The sequence below is a fragment of the Zingiber officinale genome, chromosome 5B, assembly GCF_018446385.1.
Source record: "Zingiber officinale cultivar Zhangliang chromosome 5B, Zo_v1.1, whole genome shotgun sequence".
In the NCBI taxonomy this organism is placed as follows: domain Eukaryota; kingdom Viridiplantae; phylum Streptophyta; class Magnoliopsida; order Zingiberales; family Zingiberaceae; genus Zingiber; species Zingiber officinale.
Genome location: NC_055995.1, coordinates 110,376,647 through 110,394,166, shown reverse-complemented (window position 1 = coordinate 110,394,166; position 17,520 = coordinate 110,376,647). Strand labels below are relative to the sequence as shown.

The 17,520-nt window shown below is 42.4% G+C and overlaps 1 protein-coding gene across 1 annotated transcript in view; it reads left to right on the top strand.

Annotated features, from left to right (window-relative positions):
* The first annotated feature begins 5,335 nt into the window (after positions 1–5,335).
* LOC121985341 (2-oxoisovalerate dehydrogenase subunit beta 1, mitochondrial-like) overlaps positions 5,336–17,520 on the top strand; it is a 39,190-nt gene continuing 27,005 nt past the window's right edge. The window contains exon 1 of the mRNA XM_042538728.1: positions 5,336–5,555. Within this exon, the coding sequence (XP_042394662.1) occupies positions 5,395–5,555 (161 nt within the window). The 5' untranslated portion in view covers positions 5,336–5,394. The remainder of the gene's footprint in view (positions 5,556–17,520) is intronic.

Genomic DNA, 17,520 nt, shown 5'->3' with positions numbered 1-17,520 from the left:
TAATGTTTTTTACTTAAAATTTATTTTTAACTTGTGTTGCAAATTCTATTGCAATCCTTATGCTTGAACTATTAGTTTAGTAATTTCTATAAATTACTATTTGTCTATTTTGTTTCCCTAACTTGAACTTGAGTTGATGCATATCAAAAAGGGGGAGATTGTTGGACCCCGTGGGTGTTTTGATATGATCAACCAAGTTAGGTTAGGTCTTGCTTGTTATTTGATCTCTGTGTCTATGTGTGCAGGAACTTAGGAGCGTAGGAAGTCGAGCAGAAGACGCAGTTAGCGAGAAGGACGGCACGGGAAGGGAGCTGACGGGCTCGGTGCATTCGAAGGACAAAAGAGTTGCGGAAGAGTACACCGGTAAACGGGAAGAACGTGTGCGGCGTTCGAGGGATAAGAAGCCGGGTCGGAAGCCTGCTCGAGGAGAATGCCAGAAATTGGGTTCATGTGAGCCATATTTTGGTTGGCTGAAATCACCCAAGCGATTGGAGTTTCGAAAGAAGAGGAAAAAGAGAAGCTGGAAGCTATTTATACCATGCAGGTTGAAGGTGCCCTCAACATCATTAAGGGCGGCCTCAACATTGAAGGCGCCTCAGACCAGTCCGAGGCGCCTTCAAGGGCATTGGAGGCGCCTCAGACCCAGTTTTCATGATCGTTTGCAACTAGATAGAGCTTTATCCAGTCAAATTGCTTGGAGGTGCCCTTAACCCTCTTGGAGGCGCCTTCAACACTCGGGATAAGATTTTCAGGAGCTATATAAAGTCCCCTGGAGCTAGGAAATTAATCAATCAACTAAGTATTCAATTCCTAGCAATAGTTTAGAGCTTTCAGTGTGTAAAAGGTTTTTCCGCCTTCAGAGAAGGAGATCTTTCTGAGCTTTTTCATCGCCTTGAATTAACAACCCCCTGAGTTATAACCAAGTTAAATTCTCTATCTCCTCTTTATTTCTGTTTATTTATTTCTTTATTATTATTACATTTTTTGAGTTGAAAGAAACGAGGAGGGTATTTTTATTGTGCAGGTAATTCATCTCCTTCTCGTCGGCCCCGCTGCACCAACACTTTGATTTAATCACAAACATTTTAGTATATTGAAAATATAATTCTAATCCTCTTATGCATAACATTTTACATACTAGAATTATAGTTGAGTTTTCAATAAATGTTTACTTTTATGCATTTCAAGTATAAAACAATTTCATATGAATATAAAGTCTTTATAAATGCATAAAATATTCATAGTTCAAATATTTAAATCCTCTATTTATTCGATAAAATATTATATTAATCTACTTTTTAGGGCACTACATCTAACACTGATTGCCTCAGTCCAAAGGTGGTTAGATAGATAATACTTATTTAACATTATCCTAGTAACCTCTTAAAGGACATAGTTTTTCTTCTTTGCTATACCATTCTATTGTTGTGTTCTAGGTTAAGAAAACTCATACTTATACCCTTATTTCTTGCAAATTTTCAAGAAGTTAAGGTTCCACCATGATCACTTTGGACTCAATTGACTTTGAAACCCTTCTCATTCTCTACTATGTTACAAAAACTAACTAGTATTCCTAGGGTTTCATTTTTATAATTCATAAAATCAACCCAAATAAATCTAGAATAGTCATCATTAATGAATAAACAATATTTTGATGTGTGTGAATCATACATATACTTTCAATCTTATTTAGCATACATTTACGACATTATATGAATATATTTTGAATAAACTTTTGACTTTTGCATTCATTTTATCTATTTAGTTTGGATGATTGCTCTTTGTGTGCTGACGTAAAGATCTTGGCGTTGGAGCGTGTTTGGAGGTGTAAAGTTAAAGGGACAACATTGTAGCATGATCCATGGCTAGACCGTGGTAACCACCATGGGCATGGGTCATCCAGGAAGTTATATTGCTTGTTAAGCATTAACCAGAGGAAGTAGTAAGAACCACAACCAATCTGTGGTAGCCACCATGGTCATGGTTCATTCTGAGCATTGACGAGAAAACCTTCATCACAATCCATGACCTCCATGGTAACCACCATGGCCATGTATCGTTAGGATTTTACTAATAGCGCCCCTTATATTTCAGGAAATTCTATTACAGTTTGGTGGCTATAAAAAAAACCAAGGGGTGCCAGCTACAATCATCAAGGATTCTCATGATGAGAGACCCTAAGAGAGAGTCGTCTTCTAATAGATCCAAGGAGCCTAGAGATTTTGTTCATCGAAGAGCACATGAAGATCTTCTGGAGACCTTAATGATATCTACAACTACATTCTTTCCGCACTTTAATCCCAATTTTTTTTATTCTAGAATATTTTCCTTGATCTCTATGGCTTGTATCTCCATCATGATAGAATAGTCCCCTTAATTCTAAGATTAAGAAGTAGCCTGATGTTAAGTTAACGATTGTGTTTGTGATTTCCTTATTTTATTAATGATATGTTCAATTTTTGATTCAGTTTTAGCATGCTTAATTGTGGATGTATTAGCATACGTTTGCATATATTAGAGATTAGGGGATGAACTAAGAGGTGAACTCTAATCTCAAATCTATAGAACTGGACATGAGTGTTTGATCACGAAAGTAGTTTCGTCTCTTTCAAGGATAACTAGGGGTGTCAAAAATGAACCTGACCCGACGACCCAACCCGAGTCGACAAAAAAAAAATCGGGTTCGGGTTGGGCATTTTCGGGTTCGGGTTGGAGGGTTGGAGAGTAAAAAAATTTCGGGTTGGGTCGGGTCGGGTTCGGGTTGACCCGGATTGACTTAAATATAGGGTTTTATGGGTTTTTTTGGGGTTAAATCAAATTTTATTTAAAAAATTTAGATGTTTTTATGTATATTAATATCATATTTGTATGATAATGATGGAATATTGAGATAAAAGTGAAGAATTATAGGGAAAATAACTCAACAAAGTCGTTTTGAATCGGATTTTCGGGTTATATGGGTCGGGTTCGGGTTGATCGGGTTGGTCGGGTTCAGGTTTGGGTTGAGGTGTTTTGGGTTGAACTCGGGTTCGGGTCGGGTTCGAGTTGGGTTAAAAAAAAAAACTCAACCCGACCCAACCCGACCTGACCCACCCGAATTGACACCCCTAAGGATAACATTGGTTGTCACAAAGCATAAAGGGTCTACCTTGATTCAATTATCATAAGAATATGAGTTGCATCAAGATATATATATACATCAGTGTATTTCAAGAGGAAATATTGATTACCTTAGGACAAATCATCTTCAATCATAATCTAATATTGAGGTAAGAGAGAGAGTCACTGTTAAGTTGTAAACAATTATCGTGGTGAAATCGAAATCCTAGGGTTATCTTAAGATTTGATTTTCCATCGCTTTTCATTCAATTCTTTTAGTTTAATCTAGTTCCTTATTACAACTCTTTACTCATTTTGATTTCATCTCGATAATCTACTTTGTGCATAACTAATACTCAACAACACAATTCCAGAGGATAATATTTTTATTACTTGACGATGACTGTATGTTAGTGCAGGAAATATCAGATAATCAAATATATATTTTGATATTGACAAAAGCTTAAAATTAAGTCCTTTAGGATCTGATTACTTTGTTAAATGCGTAGGTGCCTTAACAAGATTAAAAATCTTTGGAACTATTTTTTTCTGAAACTAACGATTCTGACTTCCAAATTTTATACTCAGATACTCTAATATATCTGGTTGATAAAACTCCACTTTTAGATGTGAACGTCTTATTTCGTCTTGTAATTTAACATTATATTCACATATCCATTTGCTTTTTCTATGATCTTGTTCGATACAAGTAGAGGATGATTGATGATCATTGTCAGGAGAAAAAATTAAAGGAATTTGGACATTAGGAATTAAAAGATTTTCACTAGATTGGTATTGCATTGTAGGAACTATAGGAATTGAAGTGCTTTCACTAGTTTGACAATATCTTTTCTTAAAGATGAAAGATATTAATGTCAATCCTTTCTTTACTTTAGATTAATATTTCATTTTAAAATAGTTTGAATTATATCCCTAATCAAATAATAAAATAACAATCAAACAAATAAGCAAGTAGTAGTCAATTAATGACTCACCAACAAATAATCAAGATTAAAAAATCAAAAGCTCACCACCCCAGCTACGGTGTAATGGTAAAACACTTCTAGTGAACTAGGCATCCATCGGTCGATGGATTTTATTTTTAGATTAGGTGGATAACTTTTAGAATTAGTGGTTTGAAAAGTTGAATATTTGAATTAAAAAAAATCAATGGGCATCAACAAATATTCAAGCAATAACCAATCAACAACTCATCCACAAATATTCAAGCAATAACTAAGCAAACAATCTAAATAGTTTCTATATAATATATTTTAAAACCCATTTGAGAAATCAAAATAAATTCTACTGTCAATTGCCAAACATCAAAAAAAAAAAAAAAAAAAAAAAAAATCTCAGAAGTTACATTTCATTAGCAGAGGAAGAAGATCAAAATTAATAAGGCGAATCATTTCTGGATACAAGGATAACATGTATAACACATTATATATTTTTAAAGGAAGACAACAATTCAAATTTTTTAAAAATATATATGCCAATAATTAATTAGGCCACATCATTCATTAATTTCCAGTCAAGGTTTTGAGGATTTCCCCCCCTTAATTGGAAAGGCGTGAAAGGTTAAATAAAAATCTTTATGCTTCTACTCTGACCCTGTTTATGTCCTATCGTTTCCTTCTGCTTGCTAAAATAAAGGAAAGCTATTTACTTAATTTTATTTTTTATTTTATAAACATCCATGTGAGATATTTTATCTAAAAAATTTATCCTAAATTTTAAATAGAATAACTAAAAAAATTTTACAGTTATTTTATTTATTTTTTAAATTTTATATTTATAAATAGTATGTATCTAAATAAAAAAATAAATTTTATTTCTTAATCATTATAAAAAAATAATTAATAATATTTAAATTTAATAAAATATTTTTTTATCTTAAATTATCCATTTTAATAAGAACTATGGATACGTTAAAGAAACGGTATCAGAGTAGACGCTCACCGTGCACGTTTTTTTAACACTAAAGATAAAAATCCAGATGATCTGACAGATAATCCAACTCAGCGTTTATCCATCCAAATCCTACACAATAGTTTCACCAGGATAAAGGTACCCACAGATTCACTCTCCTCAACGTGGCGCACCCTGGTGTTTGGACCCACAAGTAATCCTCGCGCCGTAGGGGAATTAGCGAAAGCTGCGGGGACAAAGCTTGGGCCTTGAGAAAAATATTAAAGTTACGGGTCCCGGAACGGAACACTCATAAGTGATCCTTTCTGCATCCTCGTGGATCCGTCCAATTCGCCGTCCGAGCGGAGATCGAGCAGTCTGCAGATGGCCATGGCGTTGCGGGCATTAGGAAGGAGGATTTCGCATTCGGATAGGTTCTTTTCGAGTTTGTCTGAGGCTGCGAAGCCTCCCAGCGACGGGAAGCTCATCAATCTCTTTACCGCCATTAACCAGGCCCTCCACATCGCCCTCGACACCGATCCACGGTTCGTCCTAGATTCTTCTACCTGGACTCTTCACTTTCATTTCTTTTGCGTGATCTAGATTGCCTTGGCTTTCCGTAATAATCAATGTTTTTTTTTGTCTCTGGAAAGCAGATTTTTAAGAACCAATTTATCGTTCTCTTTGAAAATAAATCCATTAATGATGTTTTGTGTTCGTATTGTTTGTTTAGAGGTATTTTGAATGATTTTCCTTGTCATGGCGATATCACTCCCGGGAGAAAGTGCATTTGGTCATTGAGAATTTATTGTAGCATTGTGGATGTCGTGGTTCTCTGGGTTAACAAAGTTTTCTTATTTTTTTACTGGTCCTTCCGGTGTGGCTTCATATTCATTTCTCTTGATTACTTAATTTGATTCGACTTGCAAAATGTTTTAATAAGCTTAAATGTCTTTGTGGTACAGTTTCTTATTAGATGCATGCAGTTGATCCCTGGTTATTCATTTAGATAATGATTATAATAATCTAGCTGCTAAATTTCTAATTTTGAAGTCAAAATGCTCATAATCCTTAGAAGTTACATCCTTATTTTTCATAAAATCATGAAGCACACTACTGTTTATGGATGATTTGAGATTTGAGAAGGATTTTGGAATGAAATGCTTCTTAGTGCTTGTGCTAATAACCTGTCATGTGTTTCATCTATTCAATGATTTCAATCTGGTAATTTGGTTTAGTAATTTCTTCTAAGAGACTTTAGGCTTGATATAATCTAGTCAAGTTGCCTCTGCTGTATTTACTTGGAGGAAGGAAGTAAGAGGGAAATAAAGTAATTGTAGTGAAGGAAAAGGACTAAAAGGAATTTATCTCACGTCCACACTTTCCCTTCACCTTGTATACTTTGATTGAACATATTTATGTTTTCTAGAGGTTTAAACTTCTTCACCCTATGTTTTCACCTAATATAAATGGAAAATAACTGAAGGCATCAGAGGGAATTACATTCCTTCCTCTTTGCAGCCTCAGAATAGATAAATGAGAAACGTTAGATTTAGCTCTTATCTTTGATTATAAATACAAATATAGGAAATAGAACTCTACTTGTTTATACTAGAAAGAGAATTCGCTAAAATTATTTAACTAAATTCCCCTTAATGGTGATAGCCATGAGCAAGCAATTTTCAATGTAGACATGGTCAATTAAAGGGCACATGTTGTGTGAAAAATACACAATCCATGTGCTTTAGGCCTAGATAATAGGGAGATAGCATGTGGTTAATACAGGGATGGGCTATTTTAAGGGCAAGTTATCCATGGTTTGGACGCTTATCCATGTAGCATTTTTGGGCGCCTCAGGTGGTCTAGTGCGATCTTGGGTTTTAATGTTTGGGCAAAAAGTTTAAATTAGGTTTTGTGTTATTTAATATGTGTGTTTAAGTGTACAAAAACTTGCCAGAATACACATGGACCTAAGCGAGCTCGTGCTCAATGAGGGTGAGTGATGATATGGATGATAACTTGATGTGGCTAAGGTGACATGCTCAATGCTTGCAGGTCTGTAGAGATCAGAGAAGGATGATATGAGACACTGGAGAGACTACATGATGTAAGCACTAAGGTAGTGTGGAAGCAACTCTAGAGTAATGACTTGGCATTGTTAAGTTGGTAGCTCGATATGTGTGCAAATCGCAAGGGCACTGTTGTAGCCAAGTAATAAAATACCGCCCATTGGAACTGTAAATCAAGTACTAATCCGAATCAAAATTGAGAAATTCGTGTGAGAAAGAAAACGAATTAGGAAAACAAGAAGAGTTTGTGGAAAAACCGATTTGAGGAAGCAATTCTAGGACTTCGATTTTACTGCGATGATCGTTGACACCCTAAATATAATTTACTTTTTTGCTTTAGTGTTGTTATGCATGAAGGTGGTATATCCCGAGGTACCATATTTATCTTGAATAATATTGGTATATCTATCCAAACATGACTCCTACTTTCAAGATAACTTTACTAAAGCGATGGCTTTCGCTCCTGTTATGATGCTTCACGATCCTCTAGGTGTTATCCTCTACTTAGTGACATTGAATTGGGAAATCCATTAAGCTTCGTGATAGCCCTCAAGATGTTTTGGATTACTTTTATGAACAAATCCTCAAGTCCTGAGCTTTATGAGCCTAAGAATTTAGTTCACTTCTCGGTCCTTCTCCGCATCCCTGTGGTATGAAAACACACATTAGTGTCACGGTCATGTATGCATAATATATTCAGATCATGAATCAATACATCATGCGATAAAAAGATGAACTAATTAAAACGAAGGTCACCAATGTATCGGGCTACTCCCTCATCCTAGAATAAAAAGAACTACTCTATGGGGAGATGGAGTTATAACATGAAGAATAACATTCTACAACTCAAATCAAGGAAAACAGAGAGAGAAAGTTTAGTTGTTGTGTGCGTCGATGTTTTCAAAGGAACTCCAAGCTCTTAGGAGGATGGAATCTTGACGACTTCTTAGAAGCGGTTCTCTCCTAGGATTCCTTGTCATAAGAAAACCCATGATACCTCAAACATGAGCTCCTTGATGCCTTTTAAAGCCTCTAAAATCATCCAAATCTATTATAACTTTCCCAAAAAGTCGGGGTGCCGCCACTAGACCACGGTTATGTTGGGTAGTACGACTTGGCCGTGTGACATGTTGGTGGGCAGAAATTGGCCAGACAGGCATGCTTGGAAGCATGGCTTGGCCGTGTGGCATGCTGGTGGGCAAAAACTGGTCGGACACGATCGTGCTTGGAAGCACAACCAGACTGTGTCTAGTGCTGGAATCTCTTGTGAAGTGGCATCAAGTGGTACGACTGTGTTAATGGATACAACCTGCTTGTGTAGGGTGTTAAGGGATACAACTTGCTTGTGTAGGGTGCTGGAAGTCCATATGTTGCTCCAAATCTCGTCTAACTCCTCAAATGGTGCACGACCATGTTGGAGGACACGACCAAACCATGTACCATACTGGAAATGCACGCTCCAAGGCTTCTTTAACCCCGGTTGAGTTCCAAATTCACGTCCTATCAACAAGGACGTACAAAGAGCATATCTCTGGACTATAAGGATGAAATCAATGCAAAAGAGATGAAAGTATGCATAATATGTTGATGTAATGTAACAAATGCATGCAAAACAATACCGAAATTATATGCATGAAACACACACATCACTCGACGACTGAAGGTTCGTAGAGATCGGAGAAGTATGATTTAGAGCATCTGAGGAACAGTAGGACGAGGTGTACCAAGGCAGCAAGGATTACAATTGATGGAGGTGCACTGTGTAGGTGAAGATGTGAAAGATGATATATGGAGGAGATGTAGTGGCTTATGAGAGTTGAGTAACCTATATGCATGGGGTGAGTGTAAAACTTAATTTAGGTGAATTTAATCGTTAGAATGATTAAGTTAGGAAACTAGTTGATTTGCAAATGAGTATGAGGTAACTAACAAAACCTAAACATTGTTCGGGGTTTATGGTTTGGATCAACTTGTGGTTTAGTCCAGTGTACTGGTGTGGAATCTAGTCGACTAATGGCCGAGTTGATTAGACAAAATAATTTTGCCCGGGAGAGTAGTCAATTGGGCAAATGGTAGATGTTGAGATTTAGTCGAGCGATGCTACGAATGGAAGGAAGAAAAAGGGCATTGATGGAAAAGGCTGCCGCACAATCAAATATTTAATGGCTATTGCATAGTAGTTGACTGTTGGGCTTAAACTAGTCAATTGATTGACTGATAGATTAAATTACATGAAGAGGTTTCAAAAGCTATAAAAGGGGAGCTTGGTGGATGCTTCAAGATAGGGGTAAAATATAGTTGGTTAAACCTATTAGAAGTCTTCGACCTTGTGTTTTAGTTTTTTGGTGCTTCACTGTAATCCTTATGTTTGTAAAAGGTTTTGTCACGCCCCCAGAGGAGACCCTGTCCGAGAAAATTTCGGCAGCATCTCCCCTGTACGGTGGACAATCTGAAACTTTTCTACATCTCATATACATCAGCCACAGGCGGCTGGAATAATAACAAGAAATAAAACAAACACCATGCAGTTTATATATATATTCAGCCTCTGGCTGTCACAACCACGCAGTATATAATAGTAAACAACAAAAGTACTCTGACTCGAAATCCACCCTACTCAACTACACTCGTAAAGCTCAAAACCGACGAACTCACCTCTTCTGCCATCCAGGCAGGCAAGTAGTAGAACAAAACCAAATCCAAATCCATCAATATAATAAAATCTATATCATGTCCATAAGCAAATAAATCCAGAACATATGAGTTCGAGCAGAAACGTGAGAAACGAAAACAAACATATCACGGAGTGCGGGACCGACTATGTCGATGAGGACTAGCGTGGAACTCCCTCGACGGCGTCGACTGAAAATATCCTGATGGGCGGGGTGAGTCGACACTCGTGAGTGCAGTTGATATCTGAAGTAAAGAAATAACACCTAGCAATCGTGCGTACGGTCTCACGATAAGAAGATAAGAATCGTACGAAATAAGCGGAGAATCTTGTCTTAACCAGTCTGAGTATAAGGTCGAGCGGTCCAAAGTGGTATAGGGAATCTGTATCGTATCGAGCATGGGTATCGAACAATATGCGGCGTATAAATCGTGAAACCTGAAACCTGAGAAATAAATGCATCGTGCGTATGATGCGATGATCGTCTGGTCGGCGCGTCGATCGTCTCATACAAAGTGAGGCCGGTGGGTGGGGTGACAGCCAATGCGCTCTGTCGTCACTACTCACGATGGTGACCAGGTGGACGGGATCTTTGTCGAGTACACTATCCTCCTACCCCAGATCAGATGGGGGCCTTGATGCTCTCGACTCCGGTACTCGAGGCGGGGAGGAATCCTCGGATAACACGTTGTGTCACACTACCCGTGGCGGACCAGCGGTGCTACGAGTCCTAACTGCACACCTGCGGCTGAATCGACCCAACCCATGGTGGTGGTGTGTGCAGATCCGTATGGCTGGCGATGTGCTCGACGATAATGGGCGGACTATCGCGCGTGATCATCTGATGGTGCGTGACCCACTGAGAATATCGACCTAATCCATATATATAAAAATGCATCATAGGCCAACGAAATCAAAGGTACTCTGAAGGTATAAAACCTAGGTCTGAGCATGGTCGGCGTGGCGTATCACTACCCTATGGCGTGTATAAGCGGGTAAAATATACGAGATCTGAAACCAATCAATCGATCAGCGTATGGATTTGGGTAGTGATTAGCAAAACAGGATAAGAAACGATTAATGCAACATGTTAATTTAATTACTAAGCGTATCAAATGACGTAAGTCGAAAGTACATACTCAAATGAAATGGTCGATCCAGGTCCGAACACGTCGAGATACTCGTCTCGTGTCGAAGTCTGTATCGACGTAATGTCTAGTTTAGCTAATTACATAAATACGATTAGCGAACTAAATTCTAATCGATTAAATAATAAGTTAATCCTTAATTCGATATCGACCCGTAAACCTATTTAATATCCATCATCATAATCCGATTCCAACCTAATTCGATGTATTTACCTATCTAACCATCCTCTACGTACGTGAATCCACAAATCTTACCTCGATTCGCGATCAAAGTGATTCTCACGGGATGAAATTCTTTGAGCAAGCGATCCACAGAGTCCTACTTGACTCACGATCGAAATTCCAACACAGATGTCGACCCACGGCCATGATCTGTTGAATAAACCCTCATGCTGAAATCGAACATATCGAAGAGCCGGGACTAGGGCTCGGCGAACACAGTGGTAGGAATCTGAGTCTTGGTGGTGGGATGCACCCACTTGTCGGCGATAGTGCTAGGGCACAAGGGAAAATCGGCGGTGGCAGAGTCGCCGACGCTTGGAGAAGAAGACAATCGGCAACAGCTTCGGGTGGAGGGAAGAAAGGAAGAGAAAGTGGCCGATTGCGTCGCCGGCGGCTAGGGCTTCAACTCCGATCTAGGGCAGAGGTGTCGAGCGCTGTGGTGGCGTCGGGTGAGGCTCGGGCAGAGGAGAAGAAGAAGAAAGCGAGCTTGGGCCGAGGGTTTTAAAGCTTTGGCGAGGAGAAACCGCCGCCGGCGGTTAGGGCAAGGAGACGGCGCGCGATCGGCGTCGGGGAGAAGAAATGAGGAAACGGCGAAAAAAATGCAGGAAAAAGAAAATAAATAAATAAAGGAAAAGAATTAAGAAAAATTCAACTTTTCCTCACTTAATTGGGGTAGCCAAAACAGGCTTTTCCGGACTCCGTTTTTATCCCCGTGAACTTATCCGTACGAGCTCAGAAAAATTCTCGAAAAATTTCAAAAAATTCCCTTAATCATATTAGCTATTTCGGTATTTTACATTCTCCCCACTTATAAAAATTTGGTCCCCAAATTTCGTTATCTACCATCAGCAAGTACTAACAACAGATAATAATAATAAATGCTGAGCGGTAAATAAACTCACATACCTCGAGTGAAAAGATGGGGATATCGAGCTCGGATAGTGTCCTCGAGCTCCCAAGTAGCCTCCTCGTCCGAGTGATCTTGCCGTCGACTTTAACCCGGTAGGATAGTCTTGTTCTGCAGTGGCGCTCCTTGGTCGAGAATCCGTCTGGAACCTCCTCATAAGTAATGTCTGGCTGGGCTGGAACATCTGTCGGTGTAGCCGGATCGGCACGTATCTCCTCGGCGTCGATCGTGAAATCGTCGTGAGCGCGGGGGGACGGTAGTACCAATCGATAGCTCTGCTCCGATCCTCGAGATCTCGAAAGGACCCGATGTCTGCGGGCTAGCACCTCGAGGCGAATCTCTTCACCCCTCGTGGGTGAAACTCGCAATCATGGTGGCCGGAGAGAACTCTAGTGGGTTGCGTCTCCGTCGGCATAACTCTTACGGCGCGCCTCTGACATCCTCCGTCGATAATACGGACCAACTCTGCATCTGCTGAACTCATGAGGTCCCAGTGGGCCTCTCGGCCTCGTCGAAGGGCGGGTGTCAAAGAGTCTACCATCTGGCGCCTCAGCGGTGCCGTCTGGATAGCGGATGGAAGGCTGTTGTAAGCGAAACTCTACGGCGGATGGTCCTCCAGTGCCTCAAAATCCATAACACGACCTCGGCGGGTCCTCCAAGTCAGAATGGTCGCTCGATTGTCCGTACATGCGTGGATGGAAGGCATCTTGAAGCAATTTGTGTGCCCGAGGCTGCTGCGGACTACGCGAAGCGAGGCGTGAACCGTGGATCTCTATCCGAAATAATACTCAGCGGAACACCATGTAGTCGATAATCTCCGACAATACAGATCGCGATCGATCCGGGGATCGGTCCTCCGAATAAGTCTGATTTGGTTCGGTAGTCGTTGCCAATGCAGTGTGAGCTGTTGAGTTAGATATCCCCTCTTTTCCCGACCGATGAAGATAGAGCTTTCAGTCCAGGGCGGTTCTAGCTTCTCAAAGAAAAGTTCCTATCCTGAACCGGCTAATTATATGTCTTTCTTGTCCGTTCCAATTCAGTCTCGATACATAAGTCAGCTTTGGATGGATCATGAATCGAAACGGTGTGCCTCCAGAAGTAGCTCTGTAAGACCGGATGAGGCGGTACACATGTCTGCCTCGGAAGTATATGATACCCTCCTCGTCTCGTGTAAACTCGGTCTGTTGCCGGAAGCTATCTTGCTAACAAGGAATCTTGATCAACGGCTGTGCCTCTCGGATCCTCGTCACGATCGACGGTGAGCAACCGTGGTAACAAGAATACCTTGCTCGGTCCATCTCCTCGAGATCTAACTCAGAGAAACTCTGAATCACTGAAAGTCGGTGGTGAGCCAAAGTCCCTCTGGACTTCTGCTGAGTCATCTGCGACCCATTAGCTTTTCGGGTGGTAGCTAATAGTACAATCGTAGTCCTTGGGAACTCCATCCGTCTCCTCAGCCGGAGATTAAGCTCATACGAGTGAAAATGTATTTGAGACTCTTATGATCGGTGAGAATCTCAATGTGATCAGTATAAATGATGTCGCCGTAGCTTGAGCGAAGATGATGGCGGTAACTCGGTCGTGGGCGGGTAGTTCTTCTCGTACTCCTTGGTGGCGAAGCATGAGACTACTCTGTCGTCTTGCGTGAGGCGACCACGAAGAGATGCATCGGTATAAAGTCTGAATCCGTCCTCTCGGAAGGTAAAACCAAAGCTGGGCCGACACTAATCTCGCTTGACTCACGAAGGTGGTCTCGTGATCCTCGTCATGAACTTCGCCTTTCACGGTAAGGCGTGTCGGTGGCATGTGTCTGCGAGAAACCCTCGACAAGCGTCGGTAATATCAAGCGATCGAGCTGCGGATCTCTGAGGCGGCTTGGTGCTCCGGCCGTGCTGACCTCGATCTTGAGGATCAGTGAAATACCTCGCCTAAAAGCTCACAGGTTGAACCTTGACTCGTTCGACTCTTTTGGTGCCATCGATCGGAGCTTTCGATGTCGGCCGGTTCCCGAATCGGCTCGATAGCGAACTCCGGGCCTTGGGAAGCGAACAGCGGCTCTCTGGAAATACATGCAGGTACTCCGGACTACGGGAACATCGGAGGCTGCGAACTACTCATCCTCGATCTTGATCAGCGATAACGACCATGACAATAGTGAGGCGGACCTGCTTGATCGCCGAAATAATCGAGATCTCGTCGTCTCGATGCGGTGAAACTCCACGAGGTTGGTTCGGAGGTCGGAAGGTGACCACCCTCGTCAGCGATCAGCGGTAGCACGATATCGATAGCGATCCGTGCGAGAATGACGTGAACTCGATCGTCTCGATACTAGAAGATCTGCCGTAAGTATCATGTTGCCCAAGTCTAGCAGGCGACCTCGATCTCTGGGTGGCGTCTAAAGTATCACCGGACGGTAGGGAGGGTCGTCGCATGACCTAACGGTGGGTAATCTACCGATCTCGCGTAAAGTGCAGGATATAAAGAATCCGAACTACGGTGTCAGTGAAATATCAGCGATAAATGCATAAATAGAAATCGTCTGCGGAAAGCGGATCAAATCGGCCCGTGAGCATCCTCTCTGGTAATCGCGTGAACACCCGCTCTGGCGGAGGAGGAGGTGGTAACTGCTGCCGGTATTTCTGCGGTGGCGACTTGCCACTGGTATTCTTGGACTATGTGCGGATAAGGCGAGAGGATGGTGGTGATCTTGTCGGTGGGGTGAGTCTGATCGCCCTTGAGTCGGATAATAAGGTCACGGAGCAAAACTACGGGGTCTTCTGAAGCAGAGTACTCTGTCAGCGTACCAAATGTTCTTTGCGGAGGGCTGCTCCTCTTGTGTTGTGAAGATTGGGCTTTACGCCCTCCTCGATAGTACCAGACTGTCCTCCACTGACCCTCGGCCGTGTGTTGAGCCTTGGTGACAATCTCGGCTCTGGTGCCCGGCAGATTGCAATAAAAGCAAACTGGCTGTCCCGGAGAGCAGGGTGAGGTGATCTGGATCCACATCTGAAACAATGAGTATCATCGGAAGGTGGTTGGGTTACATTGAAAGCAGGAGCGTCTGAAGAAGCCACGATTTACGAGGCTACGAGGCGCCCGAGTACCACGACCTGGCTGCTGCGAGGCATCACATCGCTGTGTCTGCTGGACACCACAGTCGACCCGTATGCTTTCTTTTCACTGTCAGGATATGTTGTCTGTAACTCTCATCGTGGCTCGATTGATGCATCGAGTAAGATGTAATCCTAATCCGTGGTATGCGGTGGCAGTCGATCCTGTATAAAAGCTGCATCGTGAGTTCATCCTCCATGACTAACTCGGACAAAGCTGCCAGGAGGAATTGATTATTATACTCGGTCATTGGCGATTATTACGCCTCGGACTCGTAAAATCACTGCCGTGAGCCGTCGATGGGGCGGTGGAAAAGCGGCTCTCAAGCCTCTCGAACACTAGTCCGTATGACGTTGGGCCTCACGATCATAAATGATGCAGGATTAAGGTTCATTTCAGGGAAGCGGCCAACTCTGCTTTCTCCCACTCGGGCGAAGCCGTATAGAAGAAAGTCATTCCATAGTCTATCCATGTGAGCCGTACTCGGATCGAGATCTCCGCGGAAAAGAGTGAAGCGAGTCTTCGTCGACTCGGCCATCTTTGGAATCCTAGCTCGTGCGGTGACAATATCAGTGACGCGATATCTGGACCAACTGCGAGGCCCTCGGCTCCATGCTGCAGCGCGGCGAGGGAATGCAGGAGGAACTCCCAATCTTCTTGTATATCTGGGAGCGTAAAGCGGTGTCTTGCACAGGGAGCAAAGTGGTGGCTGGAGTGCAGTGAAAAGGTCTGGGATATGGTGCATTGCTATACAGAGCCTTTGGGGCCTTTGGTGCCTGGTGTCGGGTATCTTGTAGGTCAGTGGCGGTGGTCTGAATCACAGTAGTCTTGTTGGGCGGATGTCGGGTACACGATGGTACCCACAGTGGTCTTGTAAGCGGGTGGGCGTGGATCACAGGTCGGTGTGGCCCAAGTAGGTATCTCTACGGGGCTATCGGGTTTGAGGCCGATGCTCCTGCGTCTGAGTCATCCCTGGCGGCGGGCTCGCTAGCGATGGGCGTCTGGCGTATCCGAGATCCGTGGTCCTCCAGCGTGGTCGTCCGGCACCGCGTCTCGCGTGATCGTGTAGATCGTCTCGTATCATTAAATTAAATTACGGATATTACTACCCGTATATACCACCGTAAAATAACAACGTACCTATTTGCCTTCGGAGATGTTATTTCGTTGTCCAGTCCCAATTTGACCTCGAAATTCCGAGCGTCGTATATCGGAAATCGAATAAATCAAGCGGAAATCCGAAACATAACCGTATCGAAATCGAAAATGCCGGTTTGACTCATGAACTGGCTAACTCAAATATCACGAATACCCAATGAGATGTCAGATAAATTTCCGGAAAACCAGCGGTGTCATAACCGCTCGATGCGAATAAATTGGTATCGGATAAATCCGAAAATCAATCCGAAACAAAGATCGTAAAACTTGGCTCGATACCCTAAATTGTCGCCCCGGAGGAGACCGTCAAGAAAATTTTTGACGTCTCCCTGTCGGTGACAATCTGAAACTTTCACATCGTATCGTGACGGTAGTGGAATAATAACGAAATAAAACAATCACGCGCGGTTTATATATATATTGACCTCACATCACGACCATGATATATAATAGTAAACAACAAAAGTACTGCAACAAAATCCACCTACTCGACTACACCGTAAAGCTCAAAAAGCGAACTCACCTCTTACGCCATCAGGCGGGCAAGTAGTAAACAAAAAATCGAATCCGTGATATAATAAAATCTATATAATGTCCATGCGAATAAATCCGAACATAACGAGTTGAGCGAGAGAAAGAAACGAAAACGAACATATCACGGAGTGCGGGACCGACCTTATGTCGATGAGGGTGGCGGTGGAACTCCCTCTGCGTCGACTGAAAATATCCACGATGGGCGGGGTGGAGTCGACACTCGGCGATGCAGTTGATATCAGTAAAGAAATAACACCTAGCAATCGTGCGTACGGTCTCACGATAAGAAGATAAGAATAAATGAAATAAGCGGAGAATCTTGTCTTAACGGTCTGAGTATAAGGTCGAGCGGTCAAGGTGGTATAGGGAATCTGTATGCGTATCGACATGGGTATCGAACAATATGCGGCGTATAAATCGTGAAACCTGAAACCAGAAATAAATGCATCGTGCGTATGATGCGATGATCGTCTGGTGACGGCGCGGTCGATCGTCATCTCGTACAAAAGTGAGGCCGGTGGGTGGGGTTTGTGACAGCCGTGCTCTGTCGTCACTACTCACGATGGTGACCGGTGGGCGGGATCTTGTCAGATACACATCCTCCTGCCCCAGATCGTAGATGGGGGCCTTGATGCTCTCGACTCCGGTACTCGAGGCGGGGAGGAATCCTGTAGGATAACACGTTGTGTC